At 29.4% G+C, this 18,460-nt stretch overlaps 2 protein-coding genes across 2 annotated transcripts; one reads left to right on the top strand and one right to left on the bottom strand.

The window, feature by feature from the left end:
• The first annotated feature begins 5,665 nt into the window (after positions 1–5,665).
• Positions 5,666–7,752, top strand: LOC108483331 (F-box protein At1g67340). Its single transcript, XM_017786671.2, has 3 exons — positions 5,666–6,023; positions 6,127–6,289; positions 6,805–7,752. The coding sequence occupies exons 1-3, from the start codon at positions 5,842–5,844 to the stop codon at positions 7,468–7,470; spliced, it is 1,011 nt and encodes a 336-aa protein (XP_017642160.1). The 5' UTR covers positions 5,666–5,841; the 3' UTR covers positions 7,471–7,752.
• A 4,044-nt stretch (positions 7,753–11,796) lies between these two features.
• On the bottom strand, positions 11,797–17,143 carry LOC108453539 (SNF1-related protein kinase regulatory subunit gamma-1-like). The gene is made up of 6 exons (XM_017751732.2): positions 16,651–17,143; positions 15,562–15,737; positions 13,284–13,460; positions 12,924–13,199; positions 12,428–12,591; positions 11,797–12,336 (listed from the first exon to the last, which is right to left on the bottom strand). Exons 1-6 carry the CDS (start codon positions 16,799–16,801, stop codon positions 12,039–12,041), a joined length of 1,242 nt encoding a protein of 413 aa, XP_017607221.1. The 5' UTR covers positions 16,802–17,143; the 3' UTR covers positions 11,797–12,038.
• Positions 17,144–18,460: the final 1,317 nt, after the last annotated feature.

Below are 18,460 nucleotides of genomic sequence, written 5' to 3'. Positions count from 1 at the left end.
TGTTGCCATATTAAAACCTGAACTCATATAATTGTTCTCATATTGGGGTCTGAACTTTTTTTTGTCCATTTTTCTAATGGAATTATTAGGGACTAAATTGGACAAAAAAATTAACCCCAAATGTGAGAACAAATGCTAAGTTTATAGACTAACTTGAATAAAAAAAAGTTCAAGCCCTATTATAAGAACAATCACCATGTTCAAGCACTAATTAGTACATTAACCCTTCTTAAAATTAAGCACAAAATATAATTAGACTATTTGATAAATGTATTATTTAAAATATTAAATACAAAGTATTTAAATGATAGTGTTGAAAGAAATAAATAAAATAAAAGAATAAAAATTATACATTAAATGATAAGGAGCTCATTATTTATCATTTTCACACTTTTTCATTGAAATTTTTCTATCATTTTTCATTATGGATTAAACATGCGATTAAATCATTGAAAATATTAATTTATAGTTGATTTATTTTTTCAATGAATTGCGAAACAAGGCCTAAGATATAAGTACAATTATAATTACAATTATATTAATATATTTAAGTAATTATAATCATAATCAACAATTACTATATGCGTAAATATATTCCATAAACCCATATACTTTTCGAAAATTTAGAATTTAATTCATTTATTTTTATTTTTAGGAATTTAATCTCTTTACTTTTTATATTTCAAAATTCAAATCCAATGTTTGTTGGGAAATGTACCCATATTGTAGTAAATATGTAATTATTTTCTAAATATTTGAACGACGAATAAAGCTAATTTCACATTTCTCTATTATATCTTTTATGTTTCTGTCTTTCATGTTTTGCATATATAGTGAAATTATGATAAGCAAATATTAACTCATTGATTGTCTAAGTTCGAACTGATGATAAGTGGCATTATAAGAACATTTACATTGCAAGAAAGACAACTTATTTCAATAGATAATCTAAACAAGTCTGTAAAAGAGTCAAGGTGAGCATTTGATTTAAATACTTAGAAGAATTATTATGTCTTCTACAATTCCAATTAGGGAGATAGTTAGTATTGCCTATCGGAGCACATGACTCCAAAGGTAGAGATATAAATGTACTCATTAGAAATAATGATACATTGGACTAGACTCAAGTTAAATTAATTCTGAATATGTTTGTGAATTAATTCACTTGTGATGTCCATGGTGTGACTTACCTAAACCCTGAGTTAGTTACTGACCATGCGTTACTTACTGACCATACATATATAACTCATGTGCTTTGATATAAGTGAAGGTTTATACTTCAAAAATGATTGAGCTAATAGCTGTAATGTTGGGTACATGACTTATGTATGACATGACTTTATTAGCAACAATGAAATTCATAGCTCGATTAAAGAGTTAACGATATCCTCTCGTTAATATTGAGTGGATTGATAAATATGGAACGTGGGCACGGGTTACTTGTTTTCGAACTAGCAATTTATCATAGCCATTAGTTGACAGTGAACATATTAATTATTAAGAAAACACAATGGTGACAATGAGATAAAATAGGATTGTATTGAGTGAACGGATTTAATTCAAAGAAATCTAGGATATCATATGAGGGTAACACATATGGCGAGGTTATTAGACAAAGCAATTGGTTGAATTGCTTTAGTAAAGAGTATACAATAAGGAGTTTTCAATTATTGTACTTTTTGTGGACTAACTCCATGATTAAGTAAATTGCAAATTATAGGAACAATACTTTTGGACATAATTACAATTACTTGAGCCTAATTATATATGTCCGATTGGTCCATTCGCTAGCTATACAAAAGCTCGACAGGATTGCATTTAAATTAGAAGAAAATTTTACGACTTTGGAAATAATTTAATTGAGTTGATTTATTCGATGCGAAATTAAATTATGCAGTCGTGTGAATTGTTCAACCGGAGAATTTGATTAAAGAATTTTCTTAAAAAATTAATTTGGAAAATCTCAAAGATTTTTGAAAAATTAATTTTGATCAAGTAAAATTAAATTAATCAAATTAACTAAAATAAATATGACATTTTTGAAAATTATTTTTCAAGTCACACAACTAGCCCAATAAGTAATTGAACTTGAAAATTAGACCAGAGATCAAAAATTTGACTCGAGAACCAAAAACCGAGATCGAAACTTAAAATTGGTTGAACTGGGCTCGATGTGTGAAACAGGGCTGATAGTCCAACCAATGGCTAGACTGGACCGGTCAAGCCATCATTGGCCTAAACCGAATCGACTGCCGCACTGGCCAGGCACGTGAATGCTTGACCTATAGTACCCGACCATCGTAGCAAGCTGTTCTAACATCCTGCTAGGGGTTTCAGCTAATCCCGTCAGTGGCATCGGGCCAAGCATGCGAATGCCTAGCCGAAGGATGCTGCAACCCTGTGCGGTTGGTCATGCGAACTACTGACCTGGGCAGGCACCTGCCAATTAAGGAAAAGGGGAGGTTGAGCGTAGGACCAGTTGTTTGGAAGACCAGCATCACCCCAGCCACGACAACGATGATCTCTGAAGGAGGCACTGAATCGGTCAGGCCCATTTGGGCAAAACAACAACAGTTCAGGGTGCCGGGGAGAAGTGGCGCTGGCAATGGCATCGTTGGGCACTATAGCTATTACAGCGGTTGGCGGACAATTGATCGTGGTGGTTCTTTTACGACAGAGTAGTGAATAATTATACTTCTAGTGGGATTTACCAGGTAACTTGATTTCAGATTAACTATTTCAATAACAATATTTATCCTGATAGTATTTTATTCATTTAATATTAATGTGAGATATTAAATTAAATTAAATATTTATCTTGATAATATTTTATTAATTTAATATTAATGTGATTAATTTTAATCATAGTTGAACTCTCTCTAAACTTTCTCCATATAAAGAGAGAGCTTGGGTCATTATTCTCACACATTTGAATTCAAGTTAAGTTGTAGAGAAAAAAAATTCTAATACAAAATTTCTAATGATGTTTTTATTTACAACTTAACCCAAAAGTTTAGATAAATTACGAAATTACCTCGCTGGTAATTTTGTGAAAATTTTTCTGATTCAAAGCGAGTCCACACTTGGCAAATGTGAGCTTGAAGATAGCAGAGAAGATTACTCGATCAAATCATTCATTCTAAACAAATAATAAATGTATGATTTTAATTGAGTGTTTATTGCTTTAGATAACACAACCAAGTTCTTATTTTTGGAAAACTTTTAAAACCTTTATTTATTTTTTCATTAAACCTATTTTCCACTACGTTTTTTCAAACTCGGTTTTCCAACATTGTTATTTTTAAAAAATTCAAGTTCATTTCAATGTTTTTGAATTACATGACTACAAAGTCACTATTTTGTAATTTCAAAATACTACACCAATAAATTTAACAAAAATAATATCAATAATATATCTAAAAATAAAAGATTAAATTTCAAAAATAAAAATTTCCAAATTTTAAAACTACAAACACTTTTGTTAAGTAAATTCTTTAAGTTTTTTTAACATTAATCTCATCATATGTTTTTATCATGTTTACTCTTTTGATACGATACCTAAAACTATCTATAGTCCTCGTCAACCCTCAAATAAAAGATAAATTATTTCAACGTACTCAAACCCATACTTTCTTACACTAATAACAATACAAATACTTATCAATTAAAACCTATTCGAACTTTAAATGTCTAGGCTTCAATCAATATTAATTTTCATTCAAACCATTCATTTAATTGAATCTATAAAAAATACTATTTGTAACACGTCATATCATAGATTAAAAAGTAGGTCACATCAATTAGTTGATTCAAATAGTATCAATTTAAAAATATAAATTATAGATTTAATTATTTATGCATTATTTAAATTACATTTTGATCAATAAAATTTAAAAATTACGATATAATTATTATCATCTTAAATTGTTAATCCTCGTGAATAGTGTAATGATAAATTAATATAACATGTTTTATTATCATTTGAGAAAAAAATAGGATAAATTAATTTTTTTCTTTTGAGTACATTATTATTTTTCTTTTCTTTTAAGATATTATTTAAAGAAATTATATTTGTTTGAATTTAAGATTTATCAGTGACAAGTCATATTGTACTGGGATAGACATTGAAGTCATCTTAATGCCAAAAATAAAATATATTTTAATTATTTTTAAATAAAATTTGATAGTTTTTCTAGAATAAATGAGTTTTTCTTTTAAGGTAATTATGGACTGTTTAAAAAATTGAATTAAATGAGAGAAATATTTAGAAGATATTGTGAAAGAGGATAAAAAAGAGTCAGTGGTTATGTGAAAAGCGGAGTTTCTTTTGGACTTTTATTTGTTTGTTTTCTTTTCAAATAATTGTGAGTTTTTTTTAATTGAAACTTATTGAATTTTTTTTGTTGGAATTGGTGTTACAAGAAAACTGAATATTAATTTAATTAGATAATGATAAAATATTATTATTCTATAAAGTAAATTATATTTTTTAAAGGATTTTTGTCATTTTATATTTTTATATAAAAAATAAACATATAGAGGTGGTAAGTTTTTTTTTTTTAGCTTATTTGAGCACAAATGAAAAATTGAGTAGTCAAACCCTCTAATTACAGTGTTTGGTGAATTGAGGTTTGTAATAACTTGTCAAGCTAAAACATTCAAAACAAAAAATTGTAGGGATGGACAACTTTTTTCAACAACTGATTGGAAATGAGATATGTAGAATGGTATATCTGATCATATTTATTAAAAAATTACTCCATTTACCACATGTTGCCAAGATATAAACTAAAATTTATTTATTTAAAATTTTAAAAATATTCACTTAATAATTTCCATAATGGATGTTTTAATCCATTGGTAATAGTGCTTTATTTCACTAATTTCACTCAATAAAGACTAAAGTATTATAAACAAATAATTACTTAATAATAAAATATATCATGTCCTTATTTATCATTTTACACATATCAACTATCAATTAAGTTTTACAAAATCAGTTAAGTTTTACCAAACACTTTTAAATAATTAGTTAATAAAATCAGTTGGTCAAATCAATTAATACAATCAATTACTCAAATCAACCATTGCAATCAATTATTAGCCAATTACCTATTTTATAATTTTCAACATTTATATTTTATCTTTTAATCAAAACCTCTTTATTTATATAATTTCTTTATAAATATATTTATTTGATAATTTTGTTTTGTGGAATAAGTTAGTTTCGATTTAATTATCCTATTATTTTTTTTGCATTTTTATTTTACCAATATAATGGTTAAAATATGCCATAAGCCTCTATATTCTTCATAAATGTGAAATTTGATTTTTATATTTTTATTTCTAAGAATTTAATCTTTTACTTTTTAAAATTCAAAATTCAAGTTTATTTGTTAATACAATAATTTTTATTAAATTTATTGATATTATATTTTAAAATAAAAAATACTCACTTGACAGTCATGTATCTAAAAGAAAACGTTATAATGACTTAAATTTAATAAAATAATTTTAATAATATTAATAGTCAAATTTTAAGATTTGAAATTTAAAAGTAAAAGAACTCTTTTGAAAATTAAAAGTATAGAGATTAAATTCTAATTTATAAAAAGTATAAGGAGTTATAACATATTTAACCTATTTTATAATTATAATAAATAGATACATGGAATTTGGCTTTTAATGTGAAAAACAGCAAAAACCAGAAAAAAAAAAATCAAAATCATGAGATTCATATAAGCAGTACAAGAAGGAAGATAAAGAGGTAAAATTTGAAATTGCGTTTGCATTTTCTTTCTATTTTCTTATTTATTTTATCGCCAAGAAAAATCCAAGAAAATGGAAGAAAATGGTAGAGGAATCTCACCGAGGAGATCAAAGCGAAGAACCGTTCATAAAATCGCCGCCGCCAACGAACCAAATCTCTTCGATGAATTACCTGACGATCTCGTTGTTTCCGTTCTTTTCAAGCTCAGCTCTTCAGCGGCTTCTTCTTCTGATTTCATCAATGCTCTCTTAACGTATTTTAATTATCTTTCTTCTGAATCTTTTTCTTTATTTTTTCCTTTCATTTTCATTTTCATTTTATTTTTCTGAATGGAAAATTCAAAATTTATTCAACAGATGCAAGAGATTTAAGAGTTTAGGGTTTCATCAACTCGTGTTATCAAATGTTGGATCAAAAGTTTTGGCGGTGAAAGCTAAAAATTGGTCCGATTCCGTTCACCGGTTTCTCATACACTGTGTCAACGCGGGCAACGTTGAAGCTTGTTACACTCTTGGCATGGTCCGTACTCCGTTACTCCCTATACATCCTATTTATCTGAATCTTTTTAGTTTGTTTTTTAAAAAATTGCAAGTACCCTCTAAATTGGATATTGCTCTTTCAATTTACTCCTCAAAACTAAAGTATTACTTTAATAGGTTGAAGTAACTGGGAATTTCTTGTATTATAAAGATTGGATCAAATTACCCGTCTAGAATCAATTTAATTTTTATATTATAAAAATAAAAATATTTTTAAAATAATATAATTTACATCTTAAAGCAAGAGTATTTTCGATGTCTTGTTGAATAGTAATATCAAACCTAATAAATGAACAACAAAATACTCTTACAATAAATAAATTTATTTTATAAAATAATAGTATTTTGTCGTTACTTGAGATGATACTTTGATGATTAAATTGCAATGTTATGAAGTTTAATTTAAAATTATATTCCTAATTGAGGGATCTATGATGGAATTAACCCGAAATTTACTTTAGTAAATATCTTTAACTTGCGTTACTGCCGTTACAGATTCGATTTTACTGCTTACAAAACCGAGGAAGCGGGATGTCGTTAATGGCCAAAGCAGCAATCAAATCCTACGCGCCAGCTTTATACTCGCTAGCGGTCATACAATTCAACGGCAGCGGTGGCTCCAGAACCGATAAGGATCTCCAAGCCGGAGTAGCTTTATGCGCTCGAGCAGCTTTCCTTGGCCACGTGGACGCACTCCGTGAGCTCGGCCATTGCTTTCAAGACGGTTACGGCATCCGCCAAAATATAACGGCCGGACGCCGGTTACTCATGCAAGCCAACACGCGAGAACTCGCGTCGTTGCTAAAATCTTTAGTCAAACAGCAACCTAACGACCACCACCATCACCGCGGTTTAAACTATGAACAATTTAATTGCATCTCCTGTTCGGGATGTTCGTCGATGAGTAATGAACCGGCTTCGGAGGGGCACCCGGTCAATGTGTTTTTGAAAGAATGGTTCGAGTTAGGGTTGGGTGAGATGGGTGAGGGCCTAAGGCTTTGTTCTCATAAAGGGTGTGGGAGACCGGAGACGAGGGCGCATGAGTTTAGGAGGTGCTCGGCTTGTGGGACGGTGCATTACTGCTCTCGTGGATGCCAAGCGCTTGATTGGAAGTTGAGGCATAAGTTGGAATGTGTACCTATTGAACGGTGGTTGGAATAAGGCGGCGACGGCGGTGGTGCTGGGGTTAGGGAAGGTGATGACCGAGATGTTAATTGATATGATTTTAAAATGAAAAGTAAAATCGTAAATCCAAATCTTTCATGCAGTCCATTTCTATTTTAATATTAATTCTATTTGAGTTTTACCTTTACTATTAATCATAAATTTATTGGGAAAAAAAAGGGACTTTCAACTAATGTAGTGAGTTTTGCATCGGTTTTGGTCATATTAATCGATGCATATTATTTCAATAATAAAGGGATGTAATCAATTTATTTAAAACTTTAATATGTATAGATCGTATCTATCCATTTCGTTCAATTACGGTTACACTGAAAATAAATAATTTTTAAAAAATAAAAATTTCTAACATTTTATCTTTATGGTAATAAAGAATAAAAAATTATTCAAACATTGTACTGGTACATAAATACTTTATATTCGAATTTTATTTAATATAATTTATTTGATATTAGTAAATATTTTTATATACATATATTAAATATTTTTCAATAATATTAAAAATCTAGAGATAAATCTTAAAATTATACATGAATTTTGATTTAATGTGTAATTGTATATATGAATTTTAATTTGGTGCAATTATACACGTGAAACTCTAATTGTGATTCAAATGTATACTTGAAATTTTAATTTTGATTTAATCATGCACATTTAAATAAATAAATTCATCAATTTATTTTATATTGAATAAATATAATTATTTATGTATGTAATATATAAACATAAAATTATATTATATCAATAGTTGTGTTAATAATTTACAAGAATTAGATTAAATCAAAATTTTATAAAATTATATAAAATTAAAGTTCACGATAACGATTACACATTAAACCATAATCCATTTATAATTTTAAAATTTATCCCATAAATCTAAAATAATATATCGAAATAAATCTAATTCTAATAAATAAATAAATAAAAATACTTCCACTAGTTTGATACACGTGGAGAGGTGAGTATGCATCTTGCTCTCATGCTAAATTTGTAATTGTACTTTAGAGAAAGCAGGTAAGCTAAAAAAAATTCAATTTTAGGGTCTTTAGTTTTTTTTAATTATCTAATTATTTGATGTTTTTCACCAGCTGGTTAATGTAATATGAAAATATTTAAAATTTAAAATAGTTGGGTGACTAAAAAAAAATTACTAATAGTTGAGTGATATTTTATAACTTTTTATAGTTAAATGATAAAAAAAAATATATATATATATATATATATATAGCTAGATGAGTTCTAATGTAGTTTACCTTGAAATTTATAATTGTTCAACATTGCAGTGATCTAAGTTAGAGTTGTTTATAAGTCAGGCTGAATCTAAGTATGATATTAACACATTTTATATTTATCCAAGCCTGATCAAACTTGAAATATGGGCCTAAAATTTTGCTCATATTTGCAAATGGTTAACCCAAGCTCATTTCAAGATCGCATCTATATTATTTTATAAAAAAATATTTAAAATGTATATTTATATTATTTTAATTTAACTTAATATTTAATGATTTTATATCATTTTTATTTATTATATATTTATCTTAATATTTTTAATGTTTCCATTATAATATTATTATATATTACTATAGATTTAATTTTTATATGTTATAAATTGCATAATACATATAAATAATATAGCATTAGAGGTGTCCATGTGCCGGGCTGGGCCCAACTAAAAATTTAGGCCCGTTTGCTAGGCCCAAACCCGCCTGACCAAAAATGGGCATGAAATTTTGCCCAAGCTGGACCGGATAAAATACTAAAACTCGGCCTAACTTGGCCCTCCCAGATTAATTTCATATTATTTTTATATAATTTTAAAATATATATAATACATCAAAATACTAAAAATATCAAAATAAATATTTCTCAACAAATTGAAAATAAATTTTAAAAATATGTATACTTAAATAATACTAAGATAGGATGCAAGTGCAACTTAACAAGCAAATGTCTCTAAAATAATAACAAAATTAACAAATGTCTTTAAAATAATAACAAATTAATAATAAAATAAGTTTTATGCAATATCCAAACAATAACAACAAAATACTAGCAACATAATAGAAAAATGGTAGCAAAATAAGAAGAAAACAACAAGAAAATAATATTTAAAAAAAAAAGTAATTTTTTTTGTCCTTTAGTGAATTCGGGCCAGGGCTAAGCAAAAAATGTCTTAACCGAGGCCCGACCCGTTTTTAAAATAGGCTTTATTTTTTTGTCCAAGCCTATTTTTCGGGCATATTTTTGCCCAAACCTCCTCATATTTCGAGTGCCCCGACCCATGATCAGGTCTATATAGCATAAAATATTCCAAATTTAAAAATGGTCAAGTCAGGCCTAGGTTTGAATATTCAAGCCCAAGCTCGACCCATATTTTAAATGAGACTACTATTTTACCCAAGTCCATTTTTTAGACTTAATATTTTTGTTCAAACCCTTTCAAAATTCAAACAAACCTTCGAACCTGGGTGAATAGCTCGACCATTGAACAAGTCTATGTCCAACCATGGACAACTAAATATGAATCACATGGTCATTGATACAAAAGCTAACAATTTTTTATCATTATTAGTTGTTTTTTACTTCCTTAAATGGCAAAAAGTAAGATTATATATAATTGTTCTTGTTATACCTCATTCTCACAAGGACACATGGCAAGTCAAAATGACAATCAAGCAATAAGCCAGATATTAATAAGCTAAAAGGTCACCTTCAAGCCTCTCACCCGGAACGATCATCCAAACAAGCGTGAGCCATCGGACATCCAAGTACCCAAGCTTTTATCTATAACATGAAGTTGTTGGTTTTATCAAACACCACGTGGGCTCAACTGCCCTATACCATCAAGTTTGAACAAATAATGTGATTTGTCTCATCACAAACATTCTTATCCCATCGAAGACATCTGTCCCACCTATTCCATAATGATGGCTAGATGGCAAGACCAACACGTTAACATCATATTACACGGGACCCTCAACTATAAATATCTCCAAAAGTGACGAAGAAGGTATCGACTCTCCTATAATCCCAAACCTATACTCTGCCAACTCACCTTCAGCTCTCAACCCTAACACTCTCCTTAGATTCGTTCTTTATAACCTCCGACTCTCCGTCCTAACTAGGTGAACCGACTTTTGCAGCATCCACCACTCTCTCCTCCATACTTGTTCCTTCTTGTATCACTATATGAATAGGTATAATGTCAAATTTAGCTTTCAATGTTTATACCTTTTGTCAATTTTTTTTTAGTTAAATTTAACCATTAACATTTCAAAAAAAGGAATCACTTTTTTTATTGGAAATGTTAACTAAAATATTAGTTTTTAATGATGGTAACATAACAACTATGTGGCAATGTATGTATACTTTATGTTGACATGACATTGTTTGTCTTACATATCATGTTAACAAATAATTTAAAAATAGTAAAAAAATTAAAATTTTAAAAGTTCTAAAAAGAAGTTAATAAAAGTTCAAAAATTTAGCATAAAATACATTTGGATTACCATATTTAAAAAGTTTTAGTTAGTATTTATTTAAAAAATAATAATTCGACTCTTTTTAAAGATTAATGATATATTTTAACTCTTTTAAAATGTTGAGAGACAAGTTTAGCTTAAAAAAAGAACAATGGTCAAATTGACAAAAAATATAAACATTAGGAATTATATTTAACATTAAATAATATATCATAATTGTTTAACTTTGAATATATTATTACAAGTAATTCAAATTTATTAATATATTTTAATCAGGATAAGAAATATAGAGAGAGACAATTTAATGACAATATAGCCATATATATATATATATATATATATATAAATAACTTGCAATGAACATGATATTTTGAGGTTAGCAAGATTTTCTTTTTACATAAATACTATTTTTAGCTCTAACGGTAGAAAGAATCAATGTTAATTTTAGGTTAAAATGTACGATTAGTATTGAATTTGTTCAAAATTTAAGATTTAATCCTTATACTTTAAAAATTAAATTTTAATTTTTCTATTTTTGAAATTTAAAATTTTATTCTAATTATTATTGTTGTTTAAATTTTCTACAAAAATTGTCAATTTAATATGTTTATTTTTATCAATCATGTATAACATCACATGAGGGCAATCTAATCAACATGCCAAATTGGTAAATTTTGATGGAAAATACTGACGATGTTAAAAATTGGACTGAAATTTTTAAATGAAAAAGTAAGAGGACTTAATTTGTAACTTTTTTTAAGTATAAGGACTAAATTTCAACTTTTGTCTAAATACTGGGACTAATAAATATTTCATACCATTTCTGTATAGAAAACAAGAAGGTGGGTTCTTATTTTATTTCAATCAAGTTCTTTAAGACACCAAAATTTACACAAAAATTGGAACCTAACAAACCCAGAAGCAACTAAATTACAAAAGTTCAGCCTTACATAACAAAGTCCGCATGTCCGATCCGTCTCAAACACGACAGCAAACCGGAATAACCAGAATCACGAAGAGAAGGGAAGTCAGTCGTACAAAACACCAAGCTTCGGATCATTCTTAAACCCTACAGTTCTCTGGTAGAGGCAACACGCCGTCGAAAAAATCACCAAAGTATCCAAGTGGTTCATATACTAACCTCGAAATGATGTCCCGAAGCGTGATCGTTCCTTCCAAATTCCCGTCATCATCAACGACATACACTCGTTGGATCTTCAAGGAGTCGAGCATTTGGATCAACTCTTTGATGGTTTCATCTGTCTTGCAAGTGATCATGCCACTCAACATTGGCGATCTCGTGTCGTGTTTCTCCAAGTAGTTTTTAACTGCTAGTAGAAAGTTCTTTGCCGTGATCAATCTACGATTCACAAAACGATTGAAATATCAACGCAGAATAGTACTTTTAAAAATGATTAAATGAAATGTTGCAGTATAATTTATTCACGGACCTGTAATCATGGTAGATCTCCGGTGCAGTTAAAAGGAACTGTACGTCTCTAAGGCTTATGTTACCAATAGCTTTTTTTCCATCACCAGTGACAACAGGTACGCCTCCAACTCTCTTTTTCCTCATTAACCTAAATGCCTGAAGCACTGGTTCATCTTCATGTACCTAGCATAGAAATATAGATTGCTAACATCTCGATTCCGATGAGCTCTAAATGCAAAGAGATGAAAACCGGAAGAACATGAAGAAATCACAAAACCTAGCTAGCTCTCGTGAAAGGTAGGGACCTGGGACTATCAAGCATGATGAAAAAACCAAACTAAAGATCGAATCGGTTGAACTCCAGTCCCGGTTCAATCGATTGAACAGGGCACCTCAACTGATTTTACAGGTTCAACTAGGGTTGAACCGCCAAACAAACCGGTTCCTGGTCAATGCGATCCGATTTTAAACCTATGCTCAAGCCTTTGAGTAATGGCAATGGATAAGAAAATTACTGTAACGAGTTGATTGCGTGATATCGTAGGAAGACCAATCTCGGAAAGTTTCTTGGTTCCCCAGCTTTCGAACCATTGAAGCCCAGTACATTCCGCTAACATGTGAATCACAGCAGATTGTGTGATGATGTTATTGATATTTCCAGCACCAAGATCAACTATGGGAATACTCTTCATTTTGTACTTTGAAAGCAGTAACAGCATGGTCAAAAACGAGTTTGATTGCTGCAAAGCTAGGAACGGTGCCCAGCGGAATGATCCTGAGATATCCCGGACCTATATGGTCTCATGAGTTAACATGGATATTACAAGCAAAGGAGAAAGCGAGCAAAAGTCCGTAATGGGAATTAGAAGTACAACCTTAGTTTTCTTATAGAACTCGGAGGATGTTAGAGCCTCAAAAAAGTCTCCAGCAGTTATTGAAGCATCTTCAGAGCCTAAAGTCCTGAGCTCGGCAGAAGAGGGCATTCCGTTAGCAGAAGCTACTGCAGATTCAGCTCCGGTAGGCAAATGGTTTGTAGGTGAAGGTGGTTCTGACTGTAAAAAAGAAGGAAAATTTCACTTTCAATTTGGTAGATGAAGGGAGCAAAGCTTGGATGAAAAATATATATAGTTCATTTTAAAGAGTGAGCAGTTTAGTCCCTTTTCGTTCTATTTCGAAGCAAAGTAATCAAATTCAACGTTTTGTAAAACACAAGAAGAACAAGTTGCTTACTTTTTCTTTCATGTCATCTTAATACACAATAAGTTAGCATTTCTTTTAATGATCTTCCATTTTCACTCTTACTTATTTGCTTCAAAATTAAAAGTATAAAGACTAAAGGGACTAATTTGCTCCTAAGCCTATATAGTAAAAGGAAACGCCTGAGTCCCAACCAGGTAGTTTAACCATAAACAAAGATATATCAAATTCAATGCATTATAGTAGGCAATAAAGAGAGAAAATCACTACCAAGTTATGTTATTTGGACTTTGGTATATGTTTCTGAACACGGGTATGTTTGGAGGGCAAAATCCCCATTCTCATGTTCGAATATATATCAAGTACAGATAACTTAAGAAAAACGAAAAGTTGAAGCAACACAGGCACGAGTTTTGATATGGCACAATTTCAACATAAACATCATACTCATGAATGGATGATTACAAAAAACTAAAAAAGAAAGGTTAAATTCTATCTTATTTCTTGTTCTTCATGCTATTTTCAAAATCCATGGCAGATGAATGAGATGCTATCGAGATACTATATGATATTTCCCTTGGAAAAGAAAAGGCTTACACCAAAAAGAGATTGTAAGCGGTTTTGATTTTCAACCTAAACATCATACTCATGGATGTATAATCACAAAAACTAAGAATGAAAAGATTAAATTTTAGATGAATGAGACATAATCAAACTACCATTCAATATTGTCGTCGAAAAAAAGGGTTATAGTGAAAAGAGATCATAAGCAAACCGTATCATGGAAGCCCATGTATTAGGAGTTAGATTGCATTTTACTTCATTTACTCAAAAAATGGGCAAATTAGTCCTTATACATTAAATCAAAGAGGAAACTTGTCCTATCTATTAAAAACTCCATTCATTTATATTGTTAAAAACTGACGTAGTAGATGAAATAACCAGATTGTTACACCCAAATAGTTACACCTAATGTGCCAAGTGTAACTTATGTTCATCTGTAGAAACCAGTTTTTAATAGTAAAAATAGATATAATTTTTAATAAAATGTCCAGTTTGCTTCTTTGATCTAACTTACAGGGACTAATTTGTCAATTTTTTAATAGAAGAGGCAAAATGCAATCCGATTCTTAGTACAAGAGCTTCCATGGTACTTTTACCTTTTAACCTAAACATCATAATCACGGATGCGTGATCATAAAAACTAAGAAATAAAGATTAAAATCTACCATCTCCTTTAGCATGCTATTTTCCAATTCCATGACGGCTGAATGAGATGTTATCGAGCTACTATTCGATATTTTCCTCAATAGGAAAGAAGCTTATAGAGAAAAGAGATCGTACATTGTTTCAATTTTGGACCTAAACATCACAATCATTTATGCATGATCATAAAAACTAAGAAGTAAAGATTAAATTCTATTACATTTCTTCATTAGCATGCTATTTTCTGAATCCATGGAGGATTAATGAGATGTTATCGAGCAACTATTCGATATTTTCATCAATAGAAAAGAAGCTTATAGAGAAAAGAAACCTTAAGTGGTTTCAATTTTCAACCTAAACATCATAATCACGGATGCATGATTGTAAAAACTAAGAAATAAAGATCAAATTCTATCATATTTCTTCTTCAACATGCTAGTTTCCAAATCCATGGTGAATGAATGAGATGTTATCTAGCTTTTATTCGATATTTTCTTCACTAGAAAAGAAGCTTATCAAGAAATGAGATCGTAAGAGGTTTCAATTTTCAACCTAAACAGCATAATCACGGATGCATGATCTTAGAAGCTAAGAAACTAATATTAAATTCTATCATATTTCTTCTTCAGCATGCTATTTTCCAATTCCATGGTGGATGAATGAGATATTATCGAGCTGCTATTTGAGATTACCCTCGAGAAAATAGAAGCTTATAGAGAAAAGAGATCGTAAAGGGTTTCGATTTTGAACCTGTTGGAGAATCCATACAGCAATGCCTGCAAACTCTACAATGCCAAGATATCTATCAATCCAACTTGCATCCTCCTCAGGTGCATCAACATTGACAACTGGTGCACTAAGAATCTTGTTTTGGGCAAGTATTTGAACAGCCTCGGCCAAACTCGCATCCGATTTTATCTCGATCCCTGAAACATAATTTCAATTCTTTTAACCAAGAAGAAACTAAACTTAAAAGCATCGACAGCATTATCAAATTAACACCATTATACATTAAATTTTGATTTGATTCAGTTTTCACAAATCATTGACAAAATTATCGAATTAGCACCATTTTACATTCATATATTACATACACAAACAATTATATTAATCTAATATAAATATTATTATTCATTTCTTTAAATATGTGCGGTTGAATCAAACTTAAAATTTCATATATACGTCAATGTATATAATTGCCATTATATCAAAGTTCGTGTATTAATTATATATAAATTTGATAGTTATCCATTTTAAAAAAGATTAAGACAATGGTAACCCAAGAAAGAATTACCTCCTACAATTCCAAGAACTTGTCATCTTATATTATGTTGTTCAAACTTTTTCTTTTTCATTTTTCAAGTAATGGTGCCTCGCACATTCTGGGCAGGAGTGCATATATGATCGAAAGACCCTCCAAATATACGATAATCATCAATTCAGCACCATAGCTCATACAAATTGGTGATACAATTGAAAAAAAAATTGAGTTTAAAAGGGAAATTATTGAAATTAAAGCTAAATGCTAGTTTTTAACAACATTGATTTAACTAGGGTGAGTCCGATTTGAAAACATGGAATTTTTTAAATTTCGAATTGATTGAATCGTATAAATAAGTAATTAATCAAGTTGAATTTTACTAAATACCCCCTTGGGTCCCTAAAGGTTTCAAAAATGAGCAAATGTATCCTTTCCTAAAAAATTGCAAAAAGGAATTCAAATTATTTATAATTCTTATTCCAAATCACACCCACACTCCAGAAAAAAAAAAAACCCAGAATTCTTGATGATTCTAAGAAATCAAACATAAGCCAAATCAAAGAGAGCAAGATTAAAACCTTGAGGAGTATGAGGGAAAGCAGAGACAGGGATGTTTTCAAAGCAAGCGTTAAGTTTCTGCGTAGGATTAAGCTTTGATTCTTGAACATCCCATAGATCTTCCACTTGCATCCCAATGCTAGTCTCTCTTTCCAGTTGCAAATTCGCCATTGTTTTTTTCGCCCCAAAAACTCAAAAATTCAAAAACCAAAAGAATAAATGGAAATTGATCATTCAACAGTTAAGACGTAAATGGAAGGTTGTGGGAGATATTGGGGGCTGGGGGTATGTATATGAGAATCATAAGTCAAAATTTCGATTTCTTTGGAAGGTACCGTTGGCTGTCCCTTGTCTGGGTTTTATTATTTAAAGGGAAAAATGAAAGTGAAAAATGAAAAGGTGGTTTATCCGGTTTTTAATGGCGGCCACTCTAATGTGAGCCGGAGAGTGCTTCGCGCGCGCCTGGTTTTGACGCTATTTATTGTATTTTATTTTGGAAAGAATTATTCTTTTATGGCCAGATTATTCACCTGACTCTGAATATTGGTTCGAATTTTGTGAGGGTTTTGATAAAATTATTAAGCTCAAAATAAATTTAAATAAAAATATTCAATCCTTTTAAAATATGATATGAATTCAAATGTGAATATTTAATATTTAAGTCTAACTCAATCCAATTTATATTTTAAAGTTTATAATATTATATTATATAATTTTTTATATATTATGTTATTTATAATATATAAAAATTAAATTTATAATAATACATTTTTTTAGATTTCTGGCAAATTCTTTAATTTGGCTCATTTAAAACTTTAAAATGTGATTAATAGAATATTATTGTTTTAAAAAGATTTCTCATGTTAACAATATTACTTTATTCATAAGTGAAATTAGGATGATTCATGCTTTGAGAAGAGCATGGAAGAAAGAGATTTTGATAATTTTAATGATACATGTTTAGTTTTAGATGATGAAGAACTTTATTAGAGACCAACAAATGATGATAATAAATATATGTTAAATGTTAAAGAGGGAATAGCCAATGCTGAAGCAATTAGATAAAATGACATATGATAGTTTATTTTTCTTGTTGTTTTTATTAGTAATTATATTATCAACTATTTTATTAGCTAATATACGATGAATTCATTTCAATTTTTATTACTATTTTGCAGTGATAATTTTTATAATAGTTAATATTTTTTAAAATATAATAGTTAGTATTTGGTAGACTAGCAGATATTTTTTTTATTTCACAAACAACCTTAAAAATACTATGTTTTGCTTTTTTTAATATTATTTTTAAATATTTTATTATACTTCTACATAACACTAGTTAATCCTCTAACTCTGCTCGTGGAGTTAAAAAAAAACTCTATTGACAAATAGAGTTGTTCATTGGTCGAGTTGAACTTGATCTAGACAAATAATTTTTTAACATTCTCTGTTTTAACCCTTCTAAAATATCAATCTAATGTATTATCTGAGCCCAACCCTATTTAAATATGGATAATTTGGGCTTGTTCCAGCCCCACCAATAAGTTTTTTTTAAAAGAAATTTTAAAATGTACAAAATGTTCCAAGCCATTCAAATGTTTTTACCAAGTTAAAAGTTTAAATAACACTTACAGCAAAAACTTTGATGCTTAGTTGAGGAAATTGACAGTAAAGTCAACTAAAATTTGAGATTGTCGATAAAAAGAAGAGTAAAATTTTATAGTTTTAGTTCAGTTTTTTACCCCTTTTTACTAATAACTAAATAAATTTAACTTTGAAATCAGAAGGAATAAAAGTAAGGACATTTTGACTTAATTTGGGAAATTTTCT

Source organism: Gossypium arboreum, chromosome 7 (genome assembly GCF_025698485.1).
Source record: "Gossypium arboreum isolate Shixiya-1 chromosome 7, ASM2569848v2, whole genome shotgun sequence".
NCBI classification, from domain to species: Eukaryota; Viridiplantae; Streptophyta; class Magnoliopsida; order Malvales; family Malvaceae; genus Gossypium; species Gossypium arboreum.
The sequence above is the reverse complement of the archived record's forward strand: the minus strand, read 5'-3'. Positions and strand labels throughout refer to the sequence as shown.